Genomic DNA, 23,713 nt, shown 5'->3' with positions numbered 1-23,713 from the left:
GAAGGTCCTAGTAAGAACTTAGCCAAATATAGCTTATGAGATAGAAGATCACTCTGGTTATATCTGATGTTGCATTAGTGCCTCTTACCTGTCTTTACTGTTTGCCAGCCCAGCGAAAATGGGCTGCGAGCTTGAAGGTTGTAGGAGGAGATTGGGCTGTGATTGTCAGCTGCTGGGCTCCAGGATAGTGTGGCTGTACTTTCGGTGATTTCCTCAACAATTACTATCCCAGGTGGGCCTGGGGGACCTATAGGCCAAAGGCAATGGATAAAGTTAAGCACAGAGTATTATCAGGAGCCATGAGAAATTATATTTCCAATATGTAGCCTATCAAACTATGTAATCATCTTAATGAAATATGAATTTAGTAATGAAAATTGACAACAAAAATCATGGATGCAAGTTGGAGTCTAGGATTTCTGGGGGAAACTTAATTGTAGATTTGATTTCTTTCTGATACTTTGTGCCCAGAGGCAGTTACCAATTAGCATTATATTTTATAGAAAAAGAAAAAAGTAATGAGAAACACATACAAAGATGTGAATGCCAATATCAAATGTAGCTGCTGAAATCAATCACAGTTTACAGAGGCAGCAACAGAAAATCATAGGCAATGCTATCAGTGACAAAGAAAATCTCATCCTTACTAAAATACTACAAGTGGATAGAGCTAATGTTCATGTTCAGAGAACATACAATATACAAGCCCTCTGATGTGTACTATCAAGTACACAGAGCTTAGACTCTAACAAGGGAGATACAAAAGGTTCTGAAATCATGATACTATAGACAAGGTAAGGACATATGCCAGACATGAGGCATATATAAAGTTCTGTAGGGAGTTCAAAGGAGACTGTGATCTGTGATTAGCTTCCTTTTTTTCTTGGTTGGAGTGGGAAGGTTGTGAGTGAAAGGGGATTAATTCCCTTTTGATTATGAAAGAATGGTATAGAATACTATTGACTAATCTGTGTGCATATGGACTTCATCTTTAAGAGCCAATTATAATCAGATTTGAGGAGAAATGTGCCATTGTATTTTTATTTCTAGTGGTGATTTTGAATAGTATTTTAAAATTGCACAGCTATTTATATTTTAGTGGCTACAAAGCAATGCCAGTTCTTTCAGTCCATTGTATGGACAATTAAAGTCACAATAATGCTTTATTTTGAATGTCAAAAACTTAAGTATTTTCTGAGTTGGGCTTTATGTAGCAAGTGCTATGTGGATTTGTTGATTAAGGGATATGAGCCAAACGCTAAGAAATGGTTGCATGCTGAATAGATGGAGGAGTTGGTGAAGACTTTTGAATACAGAATATCAACAATACAGGTTCAGTAAGATGGAGAAAAAGTTTAAAAGCCTCACTGGGGCAAATGACATTTTTAGCAAATAAGGAATGAAGTGTGTGTGTGTGTGTGTGTGGTGTGTGTGTGTGTGTTTTAAACCAAGGCTGAGAAGAACCACCAGCAGATGCAAGAGACTAAAGATATAGAAGATAGAGACTATTCTGTCAGGAGGGTGACCAAAAGATGGGATTGTGGGCAAAGGTCTAGAGAGCAATCTTGAGAAGAAATGACATTTTTTTCCTCTAAGTTAAATGAAGGAAGAAACAGAAAAATAACTAAAGTTTTCGAGATGGTAAGGGGAAAAGTTGAGAGAGCACATTTTGGAAGGTACTCATTTTTTTAAACTTAAGAATATAAGACTGTCTACAAAAGTTAGGGTGATTGGGGGAAATTAGATTGGGGGCTGGAGGATAACAGGAAAGTTTTGGAATGGCACATGATAAAAGTGGAAGGATGCAACAAAGAGAAAATAAAAAGATTCTAGAATAGTACTAGAGTTCAAGTTTGGTTAGACGGTATCATTTTGAAGTGAAACTGACCAATTCAGTAAAGACAGGAAAGTCAGGACCAAGACCAGGATAGTAGTCAGTAGCATCCATTCAGCCTTGGGAGTTTGTAATTCTGATATTTTTTATCATCAAATATGACGATGCTGTGGGTAGCCATGGAGTCAAGTCAGATGAAGCCAGAATGGGGCTGACAGACTAGAATAAAAGAAAGGAGTCAAGGAGACTGGATTGTTATGGGAGGAAAATATAAGAGTAGGAATTGCGTTGCAAGAGAAAATTGACAGATTTGTGAATTTAGAGGTAGGGTGGTTTTTGAGTAAGAAGTTGGTTTTTGTTTATCTAAAGCAAACTTGAGAATATTATTACAGGGTTGATAAGGTCTAGGATTTATGAAAAAATATGTCTATTGCATCGCCCAATATCAATGTTGAAGCCATTAAACTAGTGACTAAGGATAGGGTAAAGAAAACAGATGAGATCCAGGTGTTGAAGAAGGTGTCTAACAGGTTTTTAGACTGTGGTGACAGGGATGTGGAGGAGCACCTACAATACATTATAATGATATAATAGAAGAATACTAACTATAATAATACTAATAGCTGTGATAATCTCACTGTATTGTACTGTATTAAGGCGCTAAGTGTTTGCAAACATTAAATTATTCATTTACTTCTTCGTCACTGTGAGGTGGGCGTTGTTATCCCCATTTCATAGAGGAAGTAATGGAATCTCAAAGAGATTACTTAGTTAATCAATAATAATAAATTATTTAGTCGATAACCTTATATGTTAAGTTTTATGGTAGGCACTGGGTATCAGAGAGTTCATTCTAATGAGAAGTTATTTGCTCAAGTCACTCTGTTACGGAACAGCACAGCTGAGATTTAAATTTGGATGTGATTGTAAATCCTAATTTGTGGAAAGAAGAAAGGAGTACACAGACCTTTACTGTTTTCACTGTTAATTTAGAAAGTATCTTCAACTGAAAAAAGGAAAGAAAGAGAAAATGTATGTATTAGGGAAAGCCACACTTTATGTGGTAGAGATGGAGATGGCATTTGAAGAAAGCATTAATCACTTTGAGTCTGTATGTGTATAAGGTGGCCACTGTCACTTCCTTTACTTCCTGAACATGCAAGCCATTCTGTCATTGAAAGGTGGAGTCAATTTTTTCTCCTCCTTAAATCTGGGCTGGCCTGTGACTGTTTGACCCAGTAAACAATGGTAGAAATAACTGTGTATGAATTTTGAGTTGAGGATAAGCTTTTCATCTTTACCACAGGTTTCTTGGAATGCTTGTTATAGGAAAAGACAGTTGTCAGTCCAATTACATTGAAATTGCCATTCTGTGAAGAAGTCCAAGTTAGCCATTTAGAGAGGTCTGTGGAGAGAGAGCTCCAAATTGCCTCCAGCTATTCCAGCTATTCTAGCCATCCAAGCCCAGGCATGAGACATGTCAGTGAAGAGGCCTTCAGATCAGACCCTCATTAGGGAAAGAACAGTCTCTTCACTAAATGGTTTTGGAAAAATTGGATGTCCACATGCAGAAGGCTCAAACTAGACTTCCCACCTCTCACCTCATACAAAAATCAATTAAAATGGATCAAAGAGCTAACTATAAGACCAGAAGCAATAAAACTACTAGAAAAAAATGTAGAGGAAGTGCTTCAGGACCTTGAGTTTTGGAAAAGATTTTATGAATAAGATATCGAAAGCACAGGCAACAAAAGCAAAAATAAACAAATAGGATTATACCAAACTAAAAAGCTCCTCACAGCAAATGAAATAATCAACAGAATGAAAGGACAACTTGCAGAATGGAAGAAAATATTTGCAGACTATTCACACGAAAGGGGATTAATATCCAGAATATACAAGGAACTCAAACATCTCAACAGCAAATAGACAAACAACGCTATTAAAAAACAGTCATATCTGAAAAGACATTTATCAAAAGATGCACAAATGACCAACAGATACATGAAAGAAATGGTCAGCATCACTGATAATCAGGGAAATGCAAATCAAAACCACCGTGAAGTATCATCTCACCCCAGTTAGGATGGCTATCATCAAAAGGACAAAAATAACGATTGCTGTTGAGAATGTGGAGAAGAAGGAAGTCTTATACACTGTTGGTGGGAATGTAAACTAGTATAGCCTCTATGGAGAACAGTACAGAGGATCCTCAAAAAACTGCAAAGAGGGCCGGGCGCGGTGGCTCAAGCTTGTAATCTCAGTACTTTGGGAGGCCGAGACGGGCGGATCACGAGGTCAGGAGATCGAGACCATCCTGGCTAACACGGTGAAACCCCATCTCTACTAAAAACATACGAAAAAAAACCTAGCCGGGCGAGGTGGTGGGCGCCTGTAGTCCCAGCTACCCTGGAGGCTGAGGCAGGAGAATGGCATAAACCCGGGAGGCGGAGCTTGCAGTGAGCTGAGATCCGGCCACTGCACTCCAGCCTGGGCGACAGAGCGAGACTCCGTCTCAAAAAAAAAACAAAAAACAAACAAACAAAAAAAACTGCAAAGAGAACTGTCACGTGTTCCAGCAATCCCACTATTGTGCATTTATCCAAAGAAGAGGAAGTCAGTGTACCAGAGACATCTTTACCCTTATGTTTATTGCAGCATTATTCACAATAGGCAAGATATGGAATCAACCTAGGAGTCCAACAACAGATGAATGTATAAAGAAAATGTGATATATATACATCATGGAATACTATTCAGCGATAAAAAGAATGTAATTCTGTCATTTGTGGCAACATGGATGGAACTGGAGGACATTATGCTGAGTGAAATAAGCCAGGAAGAGAAAGTTAAACACCACATGTTCTCACTTATATGTAAAAGCTGAAAAAAGGATCTCATAGAAGTAGAAAGGATAGAGGACACTAGAAACTGGGAAGGGGAAGGGGGAGCATAGCATAGGGAGAGATTTGTTAAAGGATACAAAAATACAGCTAGACAGGAGGAATAAGTTCTAGGGCTATAGACCACTGTAAGATGACTATAGTTAACAATATCCATAGTTTTAAATAGCAAGAATGAGGATATTGAATGTTTCCAACACAAATGATAAATGTTTGAGATGATGAATATGCTAATTACCTTGATCTGATCTCTGTACAGTATATGTATCAAAGCATCACTATGTACATCCAGAATACATACAATTATTATTTGTGAATTAAAACAATAAACAAAAGAGCTTTCAGATGGTTCCAACTTCAGCCAGCAACTACATGAGAAAATCGAGCAAGAATTGCCTGGCCTGTCAGCTGCTAAAATCATGAGACAAAATAACAGATTGATGTTTTAAGCTAATAAATTTTGGGGCAGCAATGGCTAACTGGAACTTGCTTAAAGAATATTTTCATCAGTATGAAACTCTGTCAGGAGGACCCTCAACTATTATGAAAAAGACTTGAAATTTAGCTAAAATGTCTATATAGGAATAATTGCCAACAAACTCATTTTTTAAGCTCTTCTATGTTGTTACATTTGTTCTGTTTCATTCCCTCCATTCTATTTATTCACCTCTTCAAAGGGCACTTAACAACCACCTATGTGCAAGGCCCAATGGGAGACACTGTGGAAGACAACTCTTTGTTAATTTAAATAAAATAATTTGCCTCTCAGAGTATTAAAGTTCTATGAAAATGTTTAAATTAGCCCTCTTAAAGAAGTATATTGCTTTCATAATAGGTAATAATTAATCTAAATAATTTTTAAACCTTCAGCTGGAAAAATATATAATTTACAACATAATAAATCCTCTTTGTTCTTTTTGATATTTGTCTGCTTGCCCAAATATGGTTCTTAGAAAATAAATAGTGACAGGGACAAAGATTTATATACCCAAGATACTGACTGAGGCTGTGTAATTATTTATAATTATAAACCATTGTAAACAACAAATTGCTCAATAATCGTGTAATGTTTAAATTCTAAATTCTTATCCTGAAATATTAGTCAGCCATTAAAGTGCCTATTTATTCTTCTGTAACTTCCACTTGTCTGAACATTCAACATGATGCGTGATATACATTAGACCCTCAATAAATATTTGTAGAGGGAAAGACGAAGAAAGGGAAAAAAGGAAGGAAAAATAAATAAAGGAAGAAAGGATAGCGGAGTTATATTTTGAGTGTGGAATTAACAAGTAAAAGAATGTTTTAAAATATAATTATATTAGAGATGAAATTTAAGTTTCTTTTTTATTAAATCAAAATATATTTGGGTTAACAGGCTTTTCTTTCATCCAAGTTTAGGGTGGTAATAAAAATGACAGACTAGCTCCATGAATGAAGAAAATAATCCTTTCATGTGATTTAATAATAAGGGTCATCATTATTAGAAACTGAGAGTGTTATAGCCTATGGACAGCTAACTTTGCTAAATGATGGTAAATCTGAAATATTTTTATGAATATATGAACATACAGATATTCTGAATATTTGGCAGTGTGATTTACCTTCTAAGAGAGATTAAACAAAATTTTTACCGTAAAAAGGTGAAAACAGGATTTACTGTTATTATATTAGAATTGGCTTATTAATGCTTTATTTCTGAAAAAATATTTTTATACATCATATACTGAATGCTGCCTGCCATAAGCTTCCTGTATATATTTTGGAATGAATTACATCAACCTATTAATATAGTCAGTATCTTTGTTTTTTAAGGCCTGTTAGTAATTCTACTTTTGCTATTTTTTGACTTTTTAAAATAGGGAGGAAAAGTTCTCCTAAAAGGCTTTTTCAGCTAATTTACATAAGGCATCTTTGAAGATAGATTAATAAGAAGCAAACGTCTCAGTGATGACCAATGTGTGACAGACCAGATGATATACAAATGCCACCCATTTAGTAGAAACCTCATTAAATTTTATACTTGGTTATAATGATTCAGTGTCAAATGGTCAGTAATCTGAAAACTATTTTTTCCCCTCAGGGACAATGCTGTTATAAAGGATCACTAAATTAAATACTGTATTTGGAAATAGTCAAGTTTGAAAAATGGGCAGTCTGTTCATTTCTTCATGGCGAGGACTGCTGAGCAAATGACAAACCAAAAGCCCTGAGCAGAATCCTCATGGATTCAATCTAGCCTCAATCAAGGGTTCCCCAGCATTGTAGACTGATATCAGATCAACTCTTTCTGTTGATTTCATGTTCAGTTAGAAAATCTTCTCTCGAGAATCAATTGTCTTTTAAAGCTGAAAAGTGAATAAAATGTATATGTGTATATATATCTCCTTGGAATCTTTAAAGCTCTTACTATCATACTGGTAACATGAAATAAAGACCTACAGTTTCATATGTCAGTTTAGCAATGTTACAGGGTCACAGAATTTTTAAATTAACCAGAGTCATCGGTTCAACCATATTATTTTTCAGATAAGGAAGTAGTACTTGAAAGTGGAAAATTCCTCCTTAGAAACAGAGGCAAAAAGAGTCTTCTTGCTTTGAAGGTAAAATCATTGAATCAGGAACAGGCTTTAGTCTTGACAACTGGTCAAATATGTCAAATTATGATAAATTCATGTGCTAACAAACAGAAAGTTGTGTGTTGACTTCTTGTGAAATTATTGCTCATTCTCCTTGTAGACAGCAACTAGTGGTGCCAGGTTGTAGAGTCCTTGTGGTGTGACTGTTCAGTCCTTCATGAGGAGTGCTTCTTAGAGCCTCCTCCCAATGCTGAGATGAATTCCCCATGCCAAGCAACTTTTCTGGCTTTTTCTCAACCAGATAACGTCACATTTTCTGTGAAGTTCTGAGACTTGCTGATTCAACAAATACCCCTGTTATTATACATTACTGTTTGCATTATAAATCTATTGTTTTTTTCTTCATTTTTATTTGATTTTAGAAACTTTTCTGCTATTTTTTTTCTTTCTCTTTTTCTTTGTTTAGAGACATGGTCTCATTTTGTTGCCCAGGTTAGAATGCTGTGGCATGATGATAGCTGACTCTTGCCTTGACCTCCTGGGCTGAAGTGATACTCCTGCCTCAGCCATCTGAGTAGCTAGGGACACAGGCACATGCCACCATTCCCAGCTAATTTTTAAATTTTGTATAGAGATGGGGTCTCACTATGTTGACCACTGTGGTCTCAAACTCCTGGCCTCAAGTAATCCCAACCTTGGGCTCTCAAAGTGCTGGGATGACAGGCATGAACCACCCTACCTGACCCCTGCTGTTTCTCCTATATATTAGTTTTAAGTGAAAAACTGAAACTTGCTGGTATTCAAAACATTAAACAGGACTTTGTTTTAAATCATTTAAAACTAAAGTGAGAATTTTGATACCAAATATGCTCGTTATCCTAATTGTTTTATTTTTAATCCTGTAAATACTGTTTGAGGACGGACATTTCCAAACACATGCGGGAATATGCTCTGGAAAAAAGGGAAGCAGGCATGGCAATCAATCATGGAAGCAAAGTCCTAAACACATCCTAATACCAAGTGAAAAGGAGGTTTAGCTACTGTCTGGAAGATTAATGCAGAGAGATAAATTGAAACACTCAGGCCATGGTGACTAATTTTTACTTTTATCATGTGGTTTACTCATCTACAATGAACCATCCAGTACAAAGGACCAGTTTGTGTTGACTCAATGGAAAAGGATTTGTAGAAATAGTCATGAGAAAATATTTCAATAAAAAATAATATTTAATAATGTGACTAGACTTTCCATAGTACATTAGATATTAATACCTGCAAAGCTGATGTATTCACCTTTATAATAAAGTTATGAAGAATTATGGTATACTCTTATTTAGGAAGTATGGTATTATTGATAGAATATTTATTTTTATACAAGATGATGTCTCCTGATGTACTCTTGACATCCTGGGCTGGCAAAGTTCAACTTCATATGGGATTGGGTCATTCCTTCTTTACCTTCTCCTCAGATACTTTCTGACCATCATTATGTTACTCATGATGCCTAGAGGACTTTCTTACATTTGTTTTCTATTTACTAATCTAATCTAAGTGACCTTTTCCTACTGTTTTCAGTCTCATGAGAATAACCAACTCTTTATACCAGGGGTGCTCAAGAATGGAAATGAGAAACAAACAGTTCTACCTTCCTTTTTTTCCAAAAGCAATTTTGCTTTCAATCAATTTGATCAAGCTGAACTTTTATTATCTGTTTGTTCATCTGTTACCATCATCATTATCTATCCTTCTACCCATTCCTGTATCTAATCTATCACCTACATAACCTGATTCCTCGGCATGAAACTCCTGTCCCTCCTTACTTTGCCTGTTTAACACCTATTTAGGCTGCACATTTTGAATCTTTGCTCAGGCTTCACTTGGAGCAGACTTCTCTGACTGTCTCGGCTAAGTAAAATTCATCTATTGCATACATTCATAGTACTACGTACCTCTCATTCATACAGTAGTTGAAATCACAGTGAAGACTTTCTATTTATTTGTGTGACTATTTTACTAGTGGTGGCTTTCCTCTTTAGATTTTAGGTACAGGAAGACTGGAATTGTGCTTGTATTTTTTCTCACTATTGTATTTCCAGGGTCTAGGGGACAGTGCATGACACAGAGTATGTTCTAAAATAGATTTGTAATAAGTGATTGAATTAATTTTTATTAGCTTAACAGATTAGTATAGTCATTGACTTAATTTTTATACTTCTTTTTACTTTTGGCCAATCAAAATCTGAGAAAAAGTAATACATCTTTACAAAACTACAGCATTATTCTGAAAGGAGACTCTAAATTTATGTTAAAAATAGGATTATATTATGCTGCTTTCTCAAATTTGTTCAATGTTACTTATTAGATATCCACCTTTCTATGCTGTTTTCCTAAACAAAAATGAATAGACTCTTAGTAACTTTCAAACTGTGATGAGCAACAGAATTTCTGGTATGTTTTAAAAAAAATAATGCAAATTTTATGAGCTGTACCCAAGAGCTACTGAATTTCAACTTCTATGACTAGAGCCCCAGGATTTGTACTTTGTACAAGATGCCTAGAAAATTTTTATGTACTCTATATTTCAAGAAAAAATGATCTAAAGAAGAGAGATTTGGACCAAGAGTCAGGATAATTTTATTTCAGTACTATTTCATGCAAAAGCTTTCAGAAAATTTCTGAACCTCATTAAGTCTCAGTTTCCTTGCATTTTATAAAGAGAATGATAATATCAACCTTGTATCATTGTGAAAAATACATAGGGTAATGTATGTACAATGTACTTTCTAAATGACAAATAGCTATTTTAGCACTGATTTGGGCCTCTCACTAGTCTGTAACTTTGACAATATCAATCTCAAAATGCTTCCTTTTTTAAACTCAATGAAAACAACCCATGTAGCACATTTGATTTTAGCATAATCAATGAGAAAATATATGAAACATTCAAAAAGGAAAAAAAAATATACTATCATTGGAAGATTCAATAATCTCTACCATCTGGGGAGCTTATAATGGAATAAGGGGAAAATACCGAAATAATAATGACTTAATGCTCATCTATCAAGTAAAAGGCATTGTGCTAAATGTTATATATTTTCTCTCTAATTTTTATAGTTAATTTGGTAGTGATACCCCTTTTCCAAAAATGAAAAGTTAAGTCTCAGAAAGTTCAGATAATTCACCTGAATTCAGTTCAGGTAATGTCAAGCAACATTCTTTAAGCAGCTCTGGGGTTTTATTCTGATTCTTATTTGCATATGTATATGAGTTTTAACTCCATGATATTCATTTTTACATAAAACTACTTTACATAATTCAGCCTAGACAGGACGTGTAGATTTCAGAAGACTGAAAATTATGAACAGGTGCAAATAAATTTTTATTGGTTGAAAATGAATTTAGAGGTAGCTTTTCTACCTCTGCATGCTAAAAATAATTAACCCCTCTGCCTCCTCCTCATTATATGAATGGCCTTGATTAGTCTGTATCAGTCCTGCCAATCTCATGTGCCCCTGCTAAGGATTGGTTCAGGAAGCTAGGTCTAAGCCAATCAGATCACGGCAATCTTCTTGTGATAGAGACTTGTTCAGGAGTAAGCACATTCTCTAAAATGGTATAACCAGATGGTAGGATGCATATTTGTATGAAGTTTGGGAGAAATTCACTAGCTCCTTCTCCTGTTGTATGTGAACAAGGAAGATTTAGCCGCTGTTATTCCGGGAAGTCAATCTGTGATTACAGTGAAAACCAGCCTTAGTGTAGGACCAAAATTGTAGATGATGGAATGGAGAGACAAAACAAACCTGTGGGACCTTGCATAAAAAGTTGAGCCACTAGATTAATCAATTAAAACACCTGCCTAACTTCCTGTCATGAAAACCAGTGGATTCTTTATTGTTTACATCAATTTGAGTTAAGCTTTATATTATCTACAAGTGGACACATTCTAAGATATAAAGGATAACTGAGAAATCCTTTAGTTTATAAAGGATTAAAACTAGTAATTTCTTATATTTGCTAAGACTGGTTATATTAGCATAAGTAACCTGAAGAAAAGATCTCTAATTATCTAATTATTCCAGATAAATTCATTAGAATTTAAAAGTGACAAATCAACTGGGAAAACTGACAGAATAGCTGGCCAAATCAAACAGCCAGATAGGTAAACACAGTATGCAGTAAAATGTCTTAAATGATTGAAAATTTTCCTATAGGGTAATGAAATTATCACTTTTAGATAGACACTTAGGACTTATTAAAGATGTACTATTATAGCAATATATTCCTATGATCACAAAGTTCAACAAAGTATTGGAAATCAGAAAAAGAATTTTAGAGCAAAAACATCCCCATTTTACAAATCATGATTGAATATTCTGTGTGCTTCCCACTGCTACCTTCATTTTAAAAAAGGCATAAAAGGATTGCAGAAACTATCATGTGAAGATAGAAATAAAAAGCTAAACTTGACAGTTTTGAAAGATGAAGGCTGAGTAGCTACCATGAGACATAGGTTTTCGTTCAGGCCTTGCCATTTTCCAGCTAAGAGACTTAGGAATTCACTCCGTATCTCTGGGACTCAAAAAGTTTGTTAGATATTGAGGCTGGAAGGATGAGTTTTTCAGTGAGGATTTCAAGAAAACAGTTGCTCTGGGCTAGTAGTTAAAGAGGAAGATGATGACTATTTTGTTGGTACAAAAAGGGAATAAGTAAACAAATATTCCAAAAGACTGAAAAATCCAAGGCATTTGGAAGAGAGGAGAAGCATATGGCTTAAGTTTGATCAGAGAACCAAGAGTCCATAAAGGTGTTGGAAAGTTGGTTAAGGAAAGACCTTAAACACCATGGCAGTAAGTTTGTACTTAATTATGTAGATAGTGGAAACCAGTACATGTTTTTGAACTGGAGGTAGACTGAGACATTAGGCTTAATGAAGGCAAAGTAAATAATGAGAGTGAAACATTATTCCAAAATTTCATACTTGGATAAATTGTAAGAATATTGGCAGAATAAAGGGAGTCTGGAGGAGGATCTCAGAAGTTTTCTTTTCAATTTAATAAAAATTAATTTTTATTGAAATACATTCTGACCATACTGAAGTACAGGGGTGAGAAGATGCTAATTTGGAGACTGAAGAGGGTTCAAGACGTCAGGAATCACTGTGATGACTACATGATGGGGAATCAGTAATGAACTGAGATATTGATGAACAGATATCAAAGCCTATATGAAGTGAAAAACACGATTTTATGGGTGCTGAGTCAGTGCTGTTTCATTTGATTCTTTATGCATTATGGTTTGCTCATGTACAGAAACAGAAGTAATTGAGTTTAAAAGTTGGCATGAGAGGTACCATGGAAGTCAGCAATTTCAAGTAGGAATTTAACTAGGTGTAGCTGGTGACCACACAAATTAAATGGAATCTATGTGACACTCAGGGCAGGACTCCATAAATGAGAAGCAGTACCCAATGAGGTATATTAAAGAAGCTGTTGTCAGAGGTTTCATGACCCAAGGTGGAGATCAGGGTATATATGGCAGGGCTTCTAGGCCACAAGTTAGGGCCACTGGAGCTGCAAACTGAGGAAGATTATAAGGTCCTCAGCTTGTTGATATATCAAATGATAGTATAGCAACTCCCCTCTTGCACATAAAATGTTAGTGAACACTGAAGCCTTTGGTTTAGATTTTCTAATTTCTTTGCTATACACTCCCTGTAGTGTATAGCATATAAATCATTATTTGTACTTAATATGAATTACATGAATCATTATTTGCACTTAATTTTTAATATTTGGATCAATGTTTCTTGTGAGAGTGAGTGTATATGTGTGTGTGCACACACACATGCACACTACAAAGAACAGGATGAGGTGGAAAGTAGGATGCAGCTTGAGAAAATTCTGAAGGACTTACAGAGGTGGGAGTGCCAGGCTTCAGTGGGAATTCCTAAAACCCTCGTCTACCACACCCTTCTCAGACATCTTATCCTTTTATTTCACGGTGTTTGCTGCTCTGTCTTTGACAAGTTATTGGACATGGAAATATATTTAACATTAAATGCCTATGATTATTGTTTATTCAATGACTGCTCCATATTCTTTCCATGTTTCCTCCTTTGTCTGATTTTTAAAAATGTAATTAGTCTCTTTAGGGTAAAGGGGTTACATATTCATTCGTTTGTATAATTAATCTGGTTTAGATCTGTGTCCTCACCCAAATCTCATATCAAATTGTAATCCCTATTGTTGGAGGTAGGGTCTGGTGGGAGGTGACTGGATCATACAGGCAGTTTCTTATGGTTTAACACCATCCCCCTTGGTGCTGTCATGGTGGTAGTGAGTTCTCCTGCGATCTGGTTGTTTACAAGGGTGTAGCACCACCGCCATCACTTTCTTGCTCCTGCTCTGGCCATGTAAGATGTGCCTGCTTCCCTTTTGCATTCCACCATGATTGAAAGTTTCCTGAGGCCTTCTCAGCCATACTTCTTGTACAGCCTGTGGAACTGTGAGCCAATTAAACCTCTTTTCTCAGGGTAAGGTAGTAAACAAGATAGGGAAGGTGTCTGCCCTCATGACTTTTAAAGAGTAGAAAGTCAATAAACAAGTGAAATATAATTTCAGATAGTAACGAATGCAATGAAGAAAAAAGTGGGGCAAATTGGATGAGGAAAAGGTGGGCAACATTTGATAGGGAGTTGAGAAATAAATAAGAAAGAGTCAGCCAGCCACATAAACAATATGGGCAAGAGTTTTCCAGGCAGAGAACAGCAATGGCAAAATTGTTAAGGTTAATGCGTATGGCAGTTGGAGCACAGCAAAGAAAGAGGACAGTGGAGGTGATAATGTCAGAAAGATTAGAAAGATTAGCAGGTGCCAGATTGTAGAGGGATTGGAAGGTAATGGCAAGGAATTTGGATTTTATTCTGAATGTGAATCAGAAGCCACTGGATAACATGAGAGAAGTCCAATGAAAGAAGTCATTGAAATGATAAGGCAAACATTTGATGGAAGCTCTCAAAGGCTGTAGGACTGTTTTGGTGAAAATCTAAATCATTAAAAACATGAGCATTTTTCTTAGCAGTAAGATTTTGTAACAAATGTAAATTGTGATGCTTCAGGAAGTCACTTTTTCAGTAGATTCTGTCAGCATGGTTTCAATGACAGTGGTAGTTTCTGAGGATCCTTTGCATGCTGGTCTCCTGCAGTCTTATTTAGAACATGATTATTTTTCTATTTGCATTGTGAGCAAAAGCAAAAATTAAACCATCCTTTCCCCACACAAGCCTTATACAAAGAAATTTAATGACATTGATCCTGATAAGTATAATTTGTGAATATGTGATTGTCATTTGAAGACTTGAACTCTGATGCCTTCATTTTGTATGTAGCTCTGTATTAGGTTCAGACTAGTGAGTTGTGAGCCAAAATGACTTGTGTCATTTTTTGGTTGAAGTTTTTAGTTGCCGATGTAAGACTCTCTAGAGCGCTATGTTTAAAATGTTTATTTAAATAATTTTTGTATTTCTTTGTATAAAAACAAAAACTTCCTGGTCAATTATCACAAACTTCTGGTGAAAGGTAAATTAACCAAGATTACAAGGCAGTAAAGTAGACATAAATATTTAATGTAGTTTTACATGAGTTGAAGTTGCAGACAGTTTATATAGTCCACTATAAAAGTAATGCTGTCCATCCATCGAAGGTGATCCTTCTGAAATGGAAAACAGATATATTAGGATATATTTTTACAAACTGGTAAGAATAATTACAAATAGTCAACTTGTTTATTTAAAACTTCAAGCAATCTAGATGCTATCCTGAAATTTATTTATTAAGCTACTATTGCATAAACATTAAGAACAGATAAGCTAAAGAAATCCTGTAGGTAAATACCATATGAGGTGGTAAAACATGGAAGGTACCATGTTTGTACAAAGTTGTCTATAAATCCAATATTGGGTTTACTGTGTATGCATCATTAGAATTCTGTAATGCAGACTAACATCAAGAAAATAAGGTGTGGCTATATGGACTTTTACATTTGTTCAGTCTCACTATTCACTTATTAATGATTAATAGATACCCTTGTAACTTATTTTCACAAACCTATCACAGAGTAAATTTGAAATTGTTATTTCCAATGACACACCAGGGCAATGCATTTATAAAGTCATTCTCTTTAAGATAGGTGCACCCTTGATGATATATAGGGAAACTCTAAGTAGGGCACTTTAAAAAATACTCTTCTTCTGCAGTATAAATTTGTACTTGCTTTGTGTATTTAGAGTCTCATGATTTTTCTGGAAACCAACATGTTCTACAAGACATGTTTCATGATCATGGAAATAAGCCAAAGTTGACAAACATGTATCTGGGCTTATTAATTTTATATTTAACTAAATGAGCAAATCAATATTGTCCTAAGGACTTGAAAAAGAAAGCATATTACACAGTAAGTACTTAACTTAGGCAGGGACTGATATAAAGTGGAGAAAGAACTGTCAGTGGTTTCCTGATGGCTATCAGCTTATGCTCTGAGGATTTTTTGCTATGTAACTGTACGAAGAACATTTACCATTATGCAGTGTGCCACTGGAGTTCAGCACAGACTGAAAGATGACTGCTGTCACACAGTGACAGTGAGCTTGGTACTATCCTGATGCCACCATCTAACTCATTTGGAGAAATGAAGACAGTGGGCTATTGCAGAAGCACTTAAATAGAGCAGTCCTGGGGGGTTGGATAATTTGTAACAGATGTTCCATATAATGGATGGATTATAGGGAGAGTTTCTGTAATGCAGACTATCTTGTTCAGTGAGGTATGATCGATGCTGCTTATTAGCTTGACTTAACATCTGTGAGCTGAAGTTTGGAGACAAATATGTGAGCTTTGATTTACTGATTCATACAGATCAGGTGATAAAACATCTTTGCAACAGTGATTAAGTATTTCAAATGAAGTTTACTAATAACAGTTCTATTTCTTGAGTTGGTATGAAAGAAATAATTATATGAATCAATAACCTCTTGAGCAAAACATATAATTCAAGCACACTTGTTTTATGCCATCCTTTTTTGTGATTAATGAACATGTAAATTAACCAAATCAGAGTGCTGACAAATGAGAATGCTGACACTTCGGTATAATTACCCTATGTAACTTGCAAAACATTTCCTTTCCTTGAGATTTTGTATGTTTGTCCTAGAATGTTTTACAATTAAAGACAATTCTAGAATAACTGGAAAGTCATTCACACTATTTGGTTTTATTGTTTAAAAAATCTGAGTATTTTATTTGATTATTCTATTTTGAAATTATTTTCAAATCTTTTAGTGTCCTTGGTGGTGTTTCGAAAGGCTTTCTACTCTTTATGATAATTTTTGCATTGCTTCACTGTCAGCTGAACTGAAGGTATGGCAAAGTCCTATGTAAACATTCACAGAATGCATATTTACATTTTATAAATATTGAATACTGTGATTTAGCTCCATTTTATAATAAATACTTTTTCTTATTTTATATGATATAAAGTTGATGACACAGGCCTATAGAGATGATTGTCACTGGTGTGAAAGCAGGACCCTTGAACTATGATCTCTAAATATGACTTGGTCTACACATCTTATCTAGAATGAAATATAATTTATATATTTAACTTTCTTTTTACTCAATTATATCTTCTTGGTGATTTTGTTTAACTATACTTGAAGCTCTTCAGTGTTTCCTTCACACATGAACAGTTCATCTGTACACTAAGATATCCATTACATTTTGCTCAAGGGTGGATGTCAACACAATGGGATCTTTAATGATATAAATAGATGCTAATATGTGCAACCAACTTCAGGAAACTCATGCAAGATTTCATCAGCTCAGTTAACGGAATATACTGAGATGGCCCGCATGGTGATTCCCAGCTGATCCTAATGACAGCAAACTGACAGAGAACCCAGTTATGCCAAGACTATCCATGTGCCAATCTGAGACATGTTCAGTATTCAAATGCCTGAGGAGGGAGAGGCAGTCAAAATGCACTCTATCACCATTAGAATGTATTATCAAATTGTAATTAAATAGGATGGACACAGTAATCAGAATATGAATGGATATTTCTGTCAATAGATAATGAACTCAGATCACCTATTGGAGAAATATAGATTATTTCCCTCTTTATTGTACCATAAAGAACAATGGTTCAGCTATTTAATCTTAAAGATAAGGGACATGGAAATTCTTCCTAGAGCTGAGAATATCAACAATATCTACCAGTTACCAAAAAGCAATTTACTGTTTGAAATTTTATGTAAACCAGAAAATTAATATTTAATTTCTCTCTCTTCTTTCTTCTTCTTCTTCCTCTCCTCTTTCTTCTTCCTCCTCTTTTCCTTCCTTCTCCTCCTCCTCCTCCTCCTGCTGCTGCTTCTGCTTCTTCTCCTCCTCCTTTTTCCTCTTCTCTTTCGCCTTCTCCTTCTTTCTCTTTTTTTTTTTTTTTTTTGACAAGTTAGGAGATTAAGTCCAAAAGAGGTAGGATGACTTGCCTGATTATTTAGTTAGTGCCCGGGTTAGATAATAAAATCCCATCCTGGGTTATTTTTCTAATGCTATACTGATTGGTAGGGTAAACAGATTATCAGGCATTTAAAAAAAATTGAGTCATTTTTTAATTAGACTACTGAAATTCAACTAATATTTACTAAGTATCAGCAATAGACTAAACCCAGTGCTAAATGTTCTGGTAATACAAAGACCTTGATTCTACATTTACAGCAAAGATACAGGTAGACCTTTTCTCCACTACTTTTTGCTCACCTTGAATTTATGCACCTTTACTTTCCCACTCCCATAAATACACCTGAGAATTACCCTTGATATCTCATCTTTACAATGCCTACCCATTTTGAATCTTGTAGAGGTTATTTCTTTCATAATGAACTATTTTTTCTAAAGCTAGGAACTATCTTTTCCCCTGTCTTCCTAATTTGTTAGGTACCCTAGCAGATTCATAAGATTCTAAAGCTAAATTTATGGATATACTCAATAATACAGAGTAGAGACCTATGTACTCATGACAGCCAATCTTTACATGTAATGTTCTATGAAGTCAGATTTTCCCCTTACATACTAAGCAATAATATTTATATATTTTAGTTTTGAAAAATGAAAGAGGAGAAACATTTATTTAAAAGATTTTTAACAAAGAACAAGTTCTTTTTTTTTGTTTCTTGGCATTAACAAGCATCATCTGGTGTTCAGTTTTTTCCCCTACTCTTGCACCTCACTTGCTGTAACTCATTAGAGAGCTAATTGTCTTTGTAATTCCAAATTAAGGAGTACTTAGTGAAACGGAGACATTACCTTTGCCAGGTGTTTGGGAGGAGAAAATTCAATCTGCAGTAAAAGTCACCAAAAGTTTCTTCCAATTAATGCTAGTCCTTCCTCTGTTCAATCTGCACAGATTTTTGTATTGTTCAGTGAAGAAGCATTCTGGGACCAGACTACATCGTATGTGGTGTTATACCAAATCAAGAAAATAAGAACTTAGTATTTTGGAACACAGACTTAAATAAAATGCGATTGGGAAATAGAGACTAGAGTGAACTTACCAATTTTACTTTTGTCTTCTTAGGAGATGTGACCAGTCACTGGGCTGACTTTCAGCATAACTTCTACTTGGAACTTGAGTTCTTTCTTTCTTTTTTTTTGAGATGGAGTCTCGTTCTGTTGCCCAGGCTGGAGTGCAGTGGCACAATCTCAGCTCCCTGCAAGCTCTGTCTCCTGGGTTCATGCCATTCTCCTGCCTCAGCCTCCTGAGTAACTGGGACTACAGGTGTCTGCCACCACACCTGGCTAATTTTTTGTGTTTTCAGTAGAGACCGGGTTTCACTGTGTTAGCCAGCATGGTCTAGATCTCCTGACCTCATGATCCACCCACCTTGGCCTCCCAAAGTGTTGGGATTATAGGGGTGAGCCACTCTTACCAGCCGAGTTCTTTCTTGGTTACCACATTTGGGTTGTCAAAAACAGGCCATACGAAGTGTATGGTCCCTAAAAGACTGTATATTCCAGGCTTTACCGTTGTAGGAGATTGATCAGGGAGGTGAGAAAAACTATAGAGAAAGGAGCAGGCCTTCTAAAAGATCAGAACGCTCTGCATAGCTTTGGGGGAGAATAGGTGAAGGCAATGCAGGCAATCAGAGGAAAGGCAGCTACAGTCACGGAACTTATATGAGCATGTCAGCTAGTGGAGACTGAAACACACAAAGCCAGAATATTGGCTATGGTATTAAAGCCACCTAAAATGAAAAGGGAGAAAAACCCAAATCGTTTTCTTTCTTTTTTTTTTTTTTTTTGAGACGGAGTCTGGCTCTGTCGCCCAGGCTGGAGTGCGGTGGCCGGATCTCAGCTCACTGCAAGCTCCGCCTCCCAGGTTCACGCCATTCTCCTGCCTCCGCCTCCCAAGTAGCTGGGACTACAGGCGCCTGCCTCATCGCCCGGCTAGTTTTTTGTATTCTTTAGTAGAGACGGGGTTTCACCGTATTAGCCAGGATGGTCTCGATCTCCTGACCTTGTGATCCTCCCGTCTCGGCCTCCCAAAGTGCTGGGATTACAGGCTTGAGCCACCGCACCCGGCCCAAATCGTTTTCTATGTGGAGAGCCAGGTCATGTGAAGCAGGAATGCTCCAATAGTAAATAACAAAGTCACTCAGGAAAAAGAATCCCTTTTATATGCCCCCCCGACATAAAAAGGGGAAACATTGGGCAAATCAATGTAAGTCCGAATTTGACAAAAATGGCAACCCTATAAGCAATTAGGCAGGAAACTTCATGAGGGGCCGGCCAGCATACCCTGTTCCAAACTAGGGCAATGCCAGTGGCTTTCCTCGGTCAGATGGAAGGCCCACAGTCCTCTCTCTCAGAGCAGTCACCTCTGGGAGTGCAGGACTGGACTTACTCTGCCCCAATGAATGAATGCTTAAAGAAGGAGTAGGTACAAGGAAGTGTGGGGCAATTTATCTTAAACAGGCTTGTTTATTTATGTTGGCCAGGAACTGATCTTTGATCATCTGTGCCTGTGATGTTCCCTGAATGGGTGGCAATCAATGTTAGTTACCTACAGGTTATATGAGTTTTTGGCATTGTGCCTGCACTGAATAAAAGCAAGTAGCTCCAGCTTCTCAGGGCTGCTTTCTGGACACTAGAGTCAGGCAGTCACCTAGCTGCTCTTACACTGCATACCTGTGTCTGAGTACTCATTTCATCCGTAGGCCAGAGTCTGTGGGACAGACCCAGTAAGTGGTGCCCCATGTGAGGAATGCTGCAATGGATCATGATGGAACCCTCAAAAATGAAAGTGAAGTGACTGTGCAGTAAGTAATTGGTACCCACTGGGGATTTCCAAGTTCGAGGGCATTCATCATGGGACAACAGTATATAAAAGTATTGAAACAGCTGCTTAAAGCTAGTGGAGTCTCAGTCTCTGAAGCCCAATTAAGGGACCTAATGCAAACTGTTGTTTTCCATAACCCATGGTTCCCAGAAGAAGGCACACTAGACCTAGAGCTCTGGGAACAAGTGGGAAGAAATCTTAAAAGACATCATGTACAAGGGCAATGGGTCCCAGTAATATCTTTAACATTATGGGTCTTAGTTAGGGTTGCTTTGGCACTGCTCTACACAGAAGAGCTTAAAAGGGAGGGGAGGAAGAACCATCATCTACCTTACCGCCTCCTCCTCCTCCCTCAGCATACTCCTCGCCCTCTGCCTCAGGGTCAGAGAACAGCTGCCTTCAACTATTCTCTCTTGAAGCTATGCAGAGCCTTCCAACCTTTCAGAAGACCTGCTCCTTTCCCTATAGTTTCTCCATCACTCTGACTGATCTCCTACATCACATGACAGTAAATTACTACTCAGTATTCAAAAGGCATGCCAAAGCAGTCTAAGTGACAGTCACAGGAAACAGAATGCATTCAGAAAAAACAAAAATGTCTGATTTTAGATGTGTCTATACAAAGTATATGAATAAATGGGATGATTTTTCCAAACAATTCAAACAAATGAACAGATACAATGTACTTCCAATATTTTGCCTAAAATGATGAGTTTAAGACCATCTTTTTTAACATTAAAGGCCATTTTGTTTTGTTTTCATGACACTTGGTATAATTTACAGATAAGTAGGCAAAAACAACAAATATCAAAGGGTTGAAAAAAATTAAAAATCAGAGAACAAGAAGAGATTATGCAGGAAGAAGTCTATCAGTGCTCAATTTTCTTGGTGGCATTTTGTCCAGAAATCCTTCCTTTTTTTTTTTTTTCATAAGTTCTGGAATACATGTGCAGAACGTGCAGGTTTGTTACACAGGTATACACATGCCATGGTGGTTTGCTGCACCCATCAGCCTGTCATCTATATTAGATATTTTTCCTAATGCTATCCCTCCCCTACCCCCCACCTCCACCCCTCTAGCAGGCCCCAGTGTGTGATGTTGCCCTCCCTGTGTCCATATGCTCTCATTATTCAACTCCCACTTATGAGTGAGAACATGTGGTGTTTGGTTTTCTGTTCGTGTGTTAGTTTGCTGAGAATAATGGTTTCCAGCTTCATCCATGTCCCTGCGAAGGACATGAACTCATCCTTTTTTATGGCTGTATAGTATTCCATGGTGTATATATATGTGCCACATTTTATCAAGTCTATCATTGGTGGGCATTTGGGTTGGTTCCAAGTTTTTGCTATTGTGAATAGTGCTGCAATAAACATATGTGTGCATGTGTCTTTATAGTAGAATGATTTATAATCATTTGGGTATATACCCAATAGTGGGATTGCTGGGTCAAATGGTACTTCTGGTTCTAGATCCTTGAGGAATTGCCACACTGTCTTCTACAATGGTTGAACTAATTTACACTCCCACCAACAATGTAAAAGCATTCCTATTTCTCCATATCCTCTCCAGCATCTTTTGTTTCCTGACTTTTAAATGATCACCATTCTAACTGGCATGAGATGTTATGTCATAGTGGTTTTGATTTGCATTTCTTTATTGACTGGTGATGATGAGCTTTTTTTCATGTTTGTTGGTTGCATAAATGTCTTCTTTTGAGAAGTGTCCACATCCTTCACCCACTTTTTGATAGGTTGTTTTTTTCTTGTACATTTCTTTAAGTTTCTTGTAGATTCTGGTATTAGCCCTTTGTCAGATGGATAGATTGTGAAAATTTTCTCCCATTCTGTAGGTTGCCTGTTCATTCTGATGATCACTTCTTTTGCTTTGCGGAAGCTCTGTAGTTTAATTAGATCCCATTTGGGCATGGGCAAAGACTTTTTGACTGAAACACCAAAAGCAATGGCAATGAAGTTCTTCCTTTCTAGCAAAAGCCACAGCACCTAGATAAGAAGTCCCACAAGATGTTCTGAGAAAGCAGTCAGTAGAATTTACTGTTTTGGATGCATGGCAAGATATGGGCCGTCAGAGGAAGTTCAGACTTTTCAGTAAGGTTTGTGGTCATTTAGGCCAAGGTGTAACATAGAAAGTCATTACTAATACTATTGTCTCATGGTCATGTGGTCAAAGATTAGGTACTTTTAGAGGATTTGTGAATGAGACCTGTCCTTTGAGATGGTAATAAAAAAGTGCTGTATTTGCAAGGTAATGTAGAATATCTTCATTCTTTCTTGGGCTAGCAAATGAGGACAGATCCTTAAGTTTCAGTGAGTATACCATCTTGATAGCAATTCTCTGACCCCTAGGCAAAGTTTGTCACTCCATTCTCTTGTTTCTTAGAGTTCTCCTTTCTTTCTTCCTCCCTTTTACCCTACTCTTTCTCTAACTCCCTGTCCTTTTTTTCTTTCCTTCCACAAACATGTATGAATATTTTTCAGAAACTATAATGTATCGGAAACTAATTGGTTCTAGGGGATATCATGATAAATGAAATTGAAACAATCTGGCAATTGACAGTGGAAGGCAGTATAGTAATTTTAAATGCTAGTCTGCCTGGAGTCTACTCACTATTCTTCTACTTGTTAGTGACATTCAAACGAATTCTTAAACCTCGCTGTGACTTTGTTTCCTTATCTACAAAATGGAAATAAAAATAGTACCTCTTTTATATTGTTTTTATATGATATGCTAAAGTGAAACAATTATTATAATATGGAGCCTTTAGTGCAGTGCCTGACATATAGGAAGAACCCGATAAATGTTAGCTATGTTTATTATTAGTAATGGAGCTGATGGTCAGAGAGCAAAATGTGCTGTTCATACATGGGTAACAGCACATCTCACATTATGCTGTAAAAAGATGTTTCTCTCCCTAACATAAAGTTGTTCATGTTTAGCTAGATCATAGCACGATGCCTGCCATGTACTATGTGCTCTATAAATGTTT

General features: G+C 36.5%; 1 protein-coding gene across 1 annotated transcript in view; it reads right to left on the bottom strand.

Moving 5' to 3' along the window:
* CNTN5 (contactin 5) overlaps positions 1-23,713 on the bottom strand; it is a 1,344,835-nt gene that overhangs the window by 103,831 nt on the left and 1,217,291 nt on the right. The window contains exon 17 of the mRNA XM_033204902.1: positions 89-247. Coding sequence (XP_033060793.1) covers positions 89-247 — 159 coding nt within the window. The remainder of the gene's footprint in view (positions 1-88; positions 248-23,713) is intronic.

The sequence above is a fragment of the Trachypithecus francoisi genome, unplaced genomic scaffold (assembly GCF_009764315.1).
Source record: "Trachypithecus francoisi isolate TF-2019V2 unplaced genomic scaffold, Tfra_2.0 Lachesis_group8, whole genome shotgun sequence".
Classification (NCBI taxonomy): Eukaryota; Metazoa; Chordata; class Mammalia; order Primates; family Cercopithecidae; genus Trachypithecus; species Trachypithecus francoisi.
This window is presented reverse-complemented; position numbering and strand designations above follow the sequence as displayed.